The sequence below is a fragment of the Nannospalax galili genome, unplaced genomic scaffold (assembly GCF_000622305.1).
Source record: "Nannospalax galili isolate Female #2095 unplaced genomic scaffold, S.galili_v1.0 scaffold3164, whole genome shotgun sequence".
Lineage (NCBI taxonomy): Eukaryota > Metazoa > Chordata > Mammalia > Rodentia > Spalacidae > Nannospalax > Nannospalax galili.
In genome coordinates this window covers 103,040-114,258 of record NW_008351637.1, presented here as the reverse complement: position 1 = coordinate 114,258, position 11,219 = coordinate 103,040, and the positions used below count along the sequence as shown (strand labels likewise).

Here is an 11,219-nt window from a genome sequence, read left to right as displayed (position 1 = left end):
AGTCTTAAAAAGTAGGAAGAAAGAGCAAGCATGAGCAATAAGCACTCTTGGACCCCCTTCCATTTCCCTTCCTGGGGCTGCTGTGCAGGAAGGAGATGGTCCCTGGCCACAGGAGGGTGAACAGTGACTGTCTGAGGTCAATATTTCATTAGACAGATCTGGATACACAGACTTGGCAGTTTTTCTCAAACTGGGTGTTCCGGTTGAACAGATCAGGTCACAAATTTCAGACACAATCAGTCCTGTGCTTGGGAGTTCAACTCTTGATGTCCTGCTGAACCGTTCCCACAGTGCAGTACAGACACGTGTTCCTTTACACGTGTGTGTTCTGAAGGTTGCAGTGTTTTGACTTGACTGCCAGTTGGGGTCTTTTAGGCACTTCTTGACTTTCTGCTGCACTTAATCCACAATGCAAAGGCTCTTTGAAAATATGTCAACAACTTCTGAAGCGTTACTGAGAAACAGCACTGGGGATAAGGATCAAGCCCTAACTAAGGTTTAGATGGCTGGCGGGGGCTATACTAGATGGAAGCAGCAGCTAGCCCAGACTGACCATGCAGTTCTAGAGGGCCTTCTGCAGTTCATAACCTAGGAGCTCATAAAAAGTCTGCTAATATCAGGTCTTCTTTCTCAGAACTCTAAATTGTGAACCAGTACAGTGGTTTACACCTTTCCCGTCTCAGTGCTAAAAAACAAAACCATACTTTATATTTGGTAGAGCAGTTGAAATGACAGTTTATAGATAACTAAGGGAATCCCCAAAGGGTTGAAGGTTCCATTTCTCTGTACAATTTCAAATTATTTCACTTCCCGTTTCAGGAACTTCAGAGCATCCTGGCTACTCAGTGACACCGCCCATCGATACGTATGCAAACCGAGTCTTCTTCACTGTCCCAAATCAAGCAATATATAATCATATATATATATATATATATATATATATATATATATGTATATAAACCGGCATAGGCACCATGAATTTCAGCAGCAGCTCCAGTAAACTGCCACCTGGACTGGAGTACTTAAATCAGGTTGGTTCAAATGCATAAAATAGTCACAAAAGCCAAGACTATGTCTAGTTTGCTTACAGGTAGGTAATTGCTACTTGTTAATTTGTGGCAGAAATAGTAAACAACATATTTTTTTTTAAACAAGGTGTTACTTTGTGCCACAGTCTGGCCTAGAACTTATTATGTAACCCAGGCTGGCTTCTAACTCCTGGCAGTCTGATGCCTCAGCCTTCCAAGTGTTGAGATCACAGGCATGAGTCAAATGTGGCAGCATGTTTGACAATGAATCACTCTGATTCTTGCCAATCTGGTTCATTTTTGAAGAAAAGTGTAAATGTCTTAGGAAACTATTTTCTATTACCTTGGAACTGATTTATGATAATGGTTTAAAGCAAGTATTTATTTAGTACTACTTTTTAGTTTTGATTTACACATAATACATAATACATTCTAAGTTAATTTGTCATCTGACAATTTTCTACATGCATGTGATACTCGGGTCACGCTTAACCCCCACCTTCTCTTCTTGCATTATTTCCCACCTAGTCCCCCTCACGTTTTCATGCCTTCTGGTCTGTTTTTGCTTTTGCTTTGAGACCCATTGAATTTGGCCAGTTCTACCCTGTGAGTCTGAGTGTGGAGCTATCCATTGGATGGGTAACTCACCAGTGACTATATGGCTGAAAACAACGACTTCTCTCCCAACTGCCTATAGCTCCCATAGCAGAGTCCTGTGAGCCTCTCCTCCATATATGATTGAATGTTAAGAAGAGTCTTTGCAGGCAAAGCACAGTGCTTTGAGTACATACCTGTAAGACAGTGTTTCATGGTCCTTCTTCCCATTGCCCAGCATTTACAATGCCCTCCCCATTCCACAATATTCCCTGAGCTTTGGAGGGGTTGATATGAGTGTCTTACTTAAGGATAAGCACTCAACAGTCACTTGGTCTCGGCACCTTGATCAGCAATGAGTATTTGCATTAGTTCAGCATTTGCCACAAAGGGAAGTGTCTTTATTCCAGCCTGAGAACAGCAATATTTAGGAGACAGTGTGACAACATGTCCATTTAGTAAACTTAAAGTAGTAAGTTCAAACTGGTCCCTATGACCTTCCTAGCCATGGGCCTTTGACCAGCTCTCCAGTTCCAGGCATTAATTCCCAATTATTAGACCTCAGATCCAATCCAGAAATCACTTTTTCACCCCAAAACAGTTGTTCCTCTATTGCACCAGTAGGCATATCTTGGCTGACAAGTCTGTAGTATAGCATAAAAGATAGGAAAGACCACTGCTGACTTTTCTCCCCCAGCTGTTTCTGTATGATTTCTGAGTTTATCAACCAAGGTAAATAGTATCTTCAGCAACAGGGTCTTTTAATTTATTTTTATGTTTTGCAAACCAATGAGTTTATTGTGGTTACCTACAGGAATATTGGTGGGGGCTACTAACAGAAACAGGGACAACAGAAAGGCCACCTGGGCAAGGGTAATGACGCAGAAACGTTGCATCCCTGGAGATCACCTTCACACTGTGCAAACAACTTCAGAGATTGTAGTCTCTTCTCCACAAGCTCTGCTGCTCAGTCTCCTCCCCAGGCCGTTATTTATTGCTTTTGTGACCTGAGGAGAAGTTTTGTGAGCCCCTTAACTTTCAGCTATCTAGAACTTGGGAGGTTATTTATTCCTTGAGTCTCAGCAACCTTTCTCCTCTTTCTAGGAGGAAATGCTTCAATTTAGAAGAAAAGCAATAGGCTCTCATCATCTAGTTTTGGTGGGCAATGGCAACGGCCATAATCTGTGTAGTTTTGGGGATCTCTGGGATTTTCCTGGTCAACAGCTCCTAGGGAGGTATGAAGACTTGTGAAGCTTATAAAGTAGTCAGTTTTGATGTGACTTCTTCATCTATCCTTAGCTTTGGTTAGCCCTCTCTCACCTCTCATGTTCTACTCTGCCCCCCATCCCCACCTGTTTAAAACTTGCCACCTCCAATATTCCCTTGGTTTTCATATGACACGAATACTACTTCCAGACCCTCCTAATACTCTTCACTCTCCCCTCATCCCTATAATGGCCCTGTCCTTGCTTTCAGGTCTCTACATATATATTTACCTTAAATCTAAAAATTAGAACCAATGATCTACATATGTGAGAGGACATGTCTTTCTGGGTCTGAATCATCCCATTCAGCAAAATATCTTCCAGTTCCATTCATTTACCTACAAATTTAGTAGTTTCATTTATTTATACAGCTGAATAACATTCTGTACACATTTTCATTATCCATTTATCAGTTGATGAATATCAAGTCTGCTTTCATTTCCTGGCTTTTGTGAATAGAGCAGCAGCGAATGTGAATGTGCAGTTATCTCTGTAGTATGATATAGAGTACTTTGGGTATATGTACCAGAGTAGTATAACTGAGTCATGTGGTAGTTCTATTTCTAGACTTTTGAGAAACCTCCAGATGATTGCCTTAGTGGCTGCATTAATTTATACTTCCACCAACAGTATGGAACCAGACTTCAGCATAAGACTTGATACTCTGAAATTGCTAGAGGAAGAAGTAATAAATACACTTCCACATATAGGCATGGGTAAGGAGTTTCTGAGTAGAACACTAGCACAGGAAATAAGACCAACAATCAATAAATGGGACCTCATAAACTAAAAAGTTTCTTAAAGCAAAGGAAACTGCCTATCCAGTGAGAAGCCAGTCCACAGAATGGAAAAAAATGTTTACCAATTATACATCTGACAGAGGATTAGTGTCTAGAATATACAAAGAACTCAAAAAACTAAACATCAAGAAACAAAATGACCAATCAATAAATGGATAATGGTAATTAAGAACTGTGGGGCAGGAAGAGCTCCTAGACAGAGATAAGATGGGGATCATAGGCTCGAGTCTTCTCCCCCACCTCCTGTGGTTACCCAGGGTAGAAGTCTTTTGCTCTCCAAAGTTTGGAAAACTCTGAGGTGAGAGAGAGGCATGGGACAGGTGAGCAGGAGTCTCCCCCATCCTGCCCCCTATGGTTGGCCTGGATGGAAGTCTTTGTTTTCCAAGTTTTTATACTGTAACCCTTGCAACCATATGTTACCTTGCTTAATTATCACACGTACCTTTTACTTCATTGCCATTTACGTGCTGTTTTGTCTTTTACTTGTTCTTCTTCATATGAATATGAAAACCCCTAAAACTGGAGGGTAGGGGGACTGGCTCCTTTACATCTTTTACTTGTTCTTCTTCATATGAATATGAAAACCCCTAAAACTGGAGGGGGGGGACTGGCTCCTTTATGGAAGGATCCGTGGGTCAGTCCACTAGCATAAAATTAAATCCCTCTCCTCACCTGACTTTGGCTGCTGGTCTCTGATTTTCCCATAACAGGTTTTGTAAATGACACAGAGTTCTTGATAGAAGAAATACCAATGGTTAGTAGACACTTTTAAAATTATTAAATATCCTTAGCTATCAGAAAAGTGCAGATAAACATGCTTTGATATTCCAACTCTCCTCTATCAGAATGGCCATCATCAGTAATATTAATGATGTACTGATCTCTATCCCAACTCCCAGGCGTCCTTGAATCACACAACTTCCTGCATCCATCAACCCTCTGAGTTCCTCCAGATCTGTGAGCTTCCCAACCCCACCATTCCCTATTCATTACCCCAGTTCCCAGGCCTGCTCAGCTCTGTGTACTTTCCCTGCCTGACCTGTGAGTTCCCCAACCCAGCATTCCCTGTCCAACAACCCAACTCCTGGTCCTAACTAGGGTTGTGCACCCCAGTATACCTTCTGGACCTGTGAGTTGCTCTGGCTAATGTTCTGTTTCTTTCATCCACCCCCGCTGGGTCTAGCAAGGGTTGCAAAGCCTTTGTACTGGTCAAGCTTGGTCAGTTTTACAGAACCACACCTGCCCTTGTGGGGATCCTCATGCTCTCAGGCACAGTTGGTGTTGGGTAGTCTGTGCATCAGCCCAAACAGATCCAGTCCAAGGTTACATTTGAATGTTTTCTTGCATACCACTGACTTGGAATTACCCCCGACCATCAAACATAAACACTGACCTGTCTACCAGCCCACTCATTTAGCAGTCATCCAGCCTAACCTGGATGGCTGCCACCCCAGGACTATGTGTAGTCTGTCCTGGAACTTCAGGCTCACAAGTTGCACATATTTTTAGCTGAACTGAGACCACTTCTTGCATCCTGTTAGCACATCAACACAGAGTGGCTCCAAGCCTGAGCACCAAACACCATTCAGCTGGGCCACCACCTGACAAGTTTGGTTAGCAGCAAACAAAGATACAGCAAAGATAACAGCAAACAAAGTGGGTGTTAAGCCACTCAACAAAGATGAGATCAGCTATCCATACCAACAAACAGCATATTTCCAGACACCTAAGTCTCATAGCAAAACCACAAACAACATGAATAACCAAGACAATAAATATGTCTCCCCCAGAAATTAGCACTGTCATCAGAATATTTCTTGAGAAAGGCAACCTAGCTGATGCACAAGACAATGATTTTAAAACAGCAACTGTCAATATGTTCAAAGAACTCAAAGAGGATATGAATAAAAGACTGAATGAAGATTAAAACACTTTACTGAAATAACTAAAAAATCCAAGGCATGAAATTAAAATTCAATAAGGACCTAGAATCTCTACAAAAAAGCTAAACTGAAATAAAGCTTGAAAAACTCAGAAAGCCAGACAGAAAGCTTAGAGGAAAACCTTACCAACAGACTGGGTCAAGTGGAAGAAAGAATATCTGATCTAGAAGACAAGGTCAAAAAAATTCCTCAGTCAAAGAAAATATTAAAAATTAAAATAATCCAGAAACTATAAAAATATCAAATCTATGAATCAGGTATGGAAGAAGGAGAAAAAAACAGGTCAAAGGCACAGAAAATGTTTTTAACAAAATCTTAGAAGAAAATTTCCCAAATCTAAGGAAAGAGATGCCTATCAATGTACAAGAGGTATACAGAACACAAGTAGACAGGACCAGAAAAGAAACTCCTTGTGTCGTATAATAGCCAAAATATTAAATGTACAGAATGGAGAAAAGATATTTGAAAGCATTGCGAGAGGACGATCAAGTCATATATAAAGGCAGGTCCATCAGAATAGCAGCTGTCTTTTTCAATGGACACTATGAAAGTCAGAAGAGCTTGACGTCCTACAGGCTACAAAAGAACACACATGCCAGTACAAGTTTTACCCTAAGGTTATGTCAGTCATTGATGGTGAGATGTTTTTCTTGGAGCAAACAAAAAGATGCTATATTAAGCATCAGTTTCAATTGAAGGAGAAAGAACAACTTTCCATAAAAAAAATTATTTAAGGAATTTATGTCCACTAAGCCAGCTCTAGAAGGCATACTAGAAGAAATGCTTCAGTCTGATGAGAAGATTACCCAAGAGGGTAAAAGGAGTAATTCCAGGATAGTTAAACAAAAGAACTCTAAGGAAACAATACTACAACACCAACAAAGCAGGAATCAACAGACATTGATCAGTAATAACTCCCAATATTAACAATCTTAATTCCTCAATAAAAAGACACAGACTAACTGGATTAGAAAATAGCCTCCATCTTTTTGTTTGCTCCAAGAAAAACATCTCACTATCAATGATTGACATAACCTTAGGGTAAAAGGTGTTCCAAGCAATTAGAGCTAGAAAACAAGCAGACACAGCTATTCTAATATCTGACAAAAGAGACTTCAAACCAAATCTAGTCAATATAGACTAGTTTCATACTCATTAAAGGAACCAAGGGGATTACTTTCTTAAATATATATGCACCAAAAACAGGAACACCTAATTTCATAAAAGAAACACTATTAGATCTAAAATCGCACACTGACTTCAACATAGTGATAGTGGATGACTTCAATACCTCATCTGACAGGTCAGTTAGACAAAAACTCTGGGGTTTAATAACACCAAAAATTACTCATCAGTTGAGGGACACTTAGGTTGCTTCCATCTCTTAGCTATTGTGAAAAGAGCAGCAAGAAACATGGTCGTACAAGTGTCTCTGCAATAGGGTGAGTCCTTTGGGTATATGCCAAGGAGTGGTATAACCAGGTCATATGGTAGGTTCATTTTTAGTTTTTAAGAGTTCTCCACACTGTTTTCCATAGAGGCTGCATGAGTTTCCAATCCTACCAGCAGTGAATGAGCATTTCCCTTTCTCCACATCCTCGCCAGCATTTGGTATCATTTGTTCTCTTGATCCTAGCCAGTCTGATTGGGGTAAGGTGATACCTTATGGTGGTTTTAATTTGCATTTCCCTAATTACTAACAATGTTGAACACTTTTTGAGACGTTTCTTAGCCATCTTTATTTCTTCCTTTACGACCTCTCTGTTTAGATCTTTAGCCCATCTTTTCATTGGGTCATTTGGTTTCTTGGTTCTTTGTTTTTTGAGTTCTTTATATATTCTGGATGTTAAACCTCTGTCAGATGTGTCACTGGTGAAAGTTTTTTTCCCATTCTGTGGGTTTTCTCTTCACTTTTTTTATTGTTTCTTTTGCTGTACAGAACCTTTTTAGTTTAATGAGGTCCCAGTTATTGATTGCTGACCTTAATTCCTGAGCAACTTCTGTCTGATTTACAAAATCCTTTCCTACACCTATATCCTGTAAGTTACTGCCAATATTTTCTTCTAATAGTTTCGGGGTTTCCAGTTCCACATTGAGGTATTTGTTCTGTTTGGAGTTGACTTTTGCGAAAGGTGAAAGATAAGGATCTAGATTCATTCTTCTACAGGTGGAGATCCAGGTTTACCAGCAGCATTTGCTGAAGATCCTGTCTTTCCTCTATTGTGTGTTCTTGGCACCTTTGTCAAATATCAGGTGGCTGAAATTGCATGTACTCAGGTTTGGATCTTCAATGATGTTCCATTAATCTATGTGTCTGTTTTGCACCAGTGCCATGCTGTTTTTATGACTATGGTTCTGTAGTATACTTTGAGATCTGGCACAGTAATCCCCCCAGCATTGCTCTTTGTGCTCAGGATTTCTTTCGCTATCCTGGGTCTTTTATGCCTCCACATAAGTATGAGGATGGATTTTTCTAATTCTGTGATGTATTTCATGGGGATTGCATTGAATGAGGATGGTTATTTTAACAATACTAATGAACATAGAAGGTCCTTCCATCTTCTGGTGTCTTCCTCAATCTCTTTAACAATTTAAAAATTTCATCATAGACATCTTTGGTGTCTTTGGTCAGATTTATTCCAAGATATTTTAATTTTTTTTGCAGAAATTGTGAATGGGAGCATTTCCCTGTATTCTTTCTCCAATTGTTTGTTATTGGTATAGAGAAAGGTTACTGATTTTTGTCAATTGCTTTTATAACTTGCCACTATACTGAAAGTGTTGATCAGTTCTAGGAGTTTTCTGGTAGAACTTTTGAAATCTCCTAGTTATAGTATCATATCAACAGGAAAAAGTGATAGTTTGACCCTTCTTTTCCAATTAGTACTCCTTTAATTTCCTTCTCCTCTCTTATTGCTCTAGCAAGAGTTTCAAACACTATGTTGAATAGGAGTGGAGATAGTGGACATCCTTGTCTGGTTCCTGATTTTAATGGGAATGCTTCCAGTTTTTCTCCATTATAATGATATTGGCTGTAGGTTTGTTTTATATAGCTTTAGTTATGTTGAGGTATGTTCCCTCTAGTCCAATTACCTCTAGGACTCTGAACATAAATGCATGCTGAATTTTGTCAAAAGCCTTTTCTGCATCTATTGAGATGACAATGTCGTTTTTGTATTTGAGTTCATTTATATGATTAATGCTATTTCTTGACTTGAGTATATTGAACCATCCCTGCATCTCTGGGATAAAGCCTACTTGATCATGGTGAATGATCTCTTTGATGTATGTCTGTATGCAGTTTGCAAGTATTTTGTTGAGAATTTTTTCATTTATGTTCATTAAGGATATAGGTCTATAGTTTTCTTTTTGGTTGTCTTTACCCGGTTTGGGTGTTAGAGTGATGCTGGCTTCATAGAAGGAAATTGGGAGTTCTCCCTCTGTTTCTATCATTTTGAAAAATTTAAGTAGTATTGGTTGTAGATCTTCTTTAAATGTCTGGTAGAATTCTGCTGTCAACCCATCTGGGCCTGGGCTTTTCTTAGTTGGGAGGCTTTGTATTACTGTTTCAATTTCCTTATATGTTATGGGTCTGTTTAAACTGTTGATCTATTCTTGGTTTAACTTTGGAGGTTCCCATGACTTCAGATATCCATCCATTTCTTTTAGACTTTTAGATTTAGTAGCATATAGGTTTTTAAAATATTCCCTTATAATGATCTGTATCTTTTGGGTGTCTGTTGTAATGTTTCCTCTTTCATTTCTGATTTTGTTGATTTGGATTTGCTCTTTCTTTCTTTTGGTTAACTGGGCTAAGGGTCTATCTTGTTTATTTTTTCAAAGAAGTAGCTCTTAGATCATTGAGTCTTTATATTGTTTTCTTTATTTCCATTTCATTAATTTCTGCTCTGATTTTTGTTATTTCCTCTCTTCTGCTGGGTTTGGGCTTCATTTGTTCTTGCCTTTCCAATGCCTTCAGTTGCAGTATTAGGTCATTTATTTGGACTCTTTCTAATTTTTTAATGTAGGCACTCAGAGCTATAAACTTCCCTCTTATGACTGCTTTTAATGTGTTCCATAGGCTGTATTATGTTGTATTGTCCTTTTTGCTGAATTCCAGGAATTCTTTTATTTCTTTCTTTCTTAATTTCTCCTTTGACCCACTTGTTGTTTAGGAGTGTGTTGTTTAATCGCCATGAGTTCATGTAGTGAATAGAGCTTCATCCAGTGTTGATTTTGAGCTTTATTGCTTTGTGGTCTGATAATGCATGGAATTATTTCAATATTTTTGTATTTGTTGAAGATTGTTTTGTGGCCCAGTATGTGATCAGTTTTTGAAAATGTTCCATGGGGTGCTGAGTAGAAAGTGTATTCTTCATTGTTTGAATGGAAAAATCAAAAGATGTCTGTTAGGTCCATTTGATGTATGGTATCATTTAATTCAGACCTCTCTCTGTTTATTCTTTTTCCAGTTGACCTGTCTAATGGAGAAATTGGGGTATTGAAGTCCCCTACTATTACCCCCATGGGATTAATCAGGGTCTTAAAGTCCTGTAGTGTTGTTTTTGTGTAGTTGTGTGCAACAGAGTTTGGTGCATATATGTTCATAATTGTAATATCTTCTTCAGTCATTGTTCCTTTGATCAGAATGTTTACCCTTATCTCTTCTGATTAGTTTTGCTTTGAAGTCTATTTTGTCAGATATTAGAATTGCAATCCAAACTTGTTTCTTGGTGCCATTTGCTTGGAATGTTCTTTTCCATCCTTTCACGTTAAGGTGGTGCCTGTCCTTGAAGGTTAGATGGGTTTCTTGCAGAGACCAAAGAGATGGATTTTTTTCCTTAATCCATTCACTTAGCCTGTGTCTTTTGACTGGGGAGTTCAGTCCATTGATATTTAAGGTTATTATTGAAAGGTGTGTATTGGTTGCTGTTATTTTAATTGCTGTTTGTGTTCTCTGTGTAATTTTGTGTTTCATAGATTATATCTTTGTTTATTTTCTTTCGTTGCCCCTAGATTATAGTTGTTTCTTTCTCTACTCTCTGTATTGCTTCAAGTATTCTTTGAAGGGCTGGTTTTGTGGACATGTATTCTTTCAGGCTATTCATGTCATGGAAGAATTTCCTTTCCCCCTCAATTATAATAGACATTTTTGCTGGGTAAAGTATTCTGGGCTGGCATCTATTGTCATGTACAACTGGAAATACCTTGGTTTGCTTTGATAAGTCAGCAGTAATTCTGATGGGCTTTCCTTTGTATGTGACTTGTTTTTCTTTTGCTGCTTTCACTATTCTCTCTTTGTTCTGTAAATTCAGTGTTTTTACTATGATATGTCACGGGGAGTTTCTTTTCTGATCCTGTCTATTTGGTGTTCTATGTACTTCCTGTATTTGTATGGAGATGTCTTTCCTTAATTTGGGGCAATTTTCTCCTACAGTCCTGTTTAATATCTGGTCAACACCATTAATCTGAAATTCTTCTCCTACACAATGGAGTTCTATTCAGCAATAAAGATGAAATAATGAAATTTGCAGGTAAATGGATGGATCTAGAAACTGTTATGCTAAGTGAAGTAACACAGACTCAGAA

At 38.7% G+C, this 11,219-nt stretch overlaps 1 protein-coding gene across 1 annotated transcript in view; it reads left to right on the top strand.

The window, feature by feature from the left end:
• The first annotated feature begins 974 nt into the window (after positions 1–974).
• The window catches only part of LOC103746381 (phospholipid scramblase 1-like), a 35,718-nt gene continuing 25,473 nt past the window's right edge, over positions 975–11,219 (top strand). The window contains exon 1 of the mRNA XM_008848549.1: positions 975–1,031. Coding sequence (XP_008846771.1) covers positions 975–1,031 — 57 coding nt within the window. The remainder of the gene's footprint in view (positions 1,032–11,219) is intronic.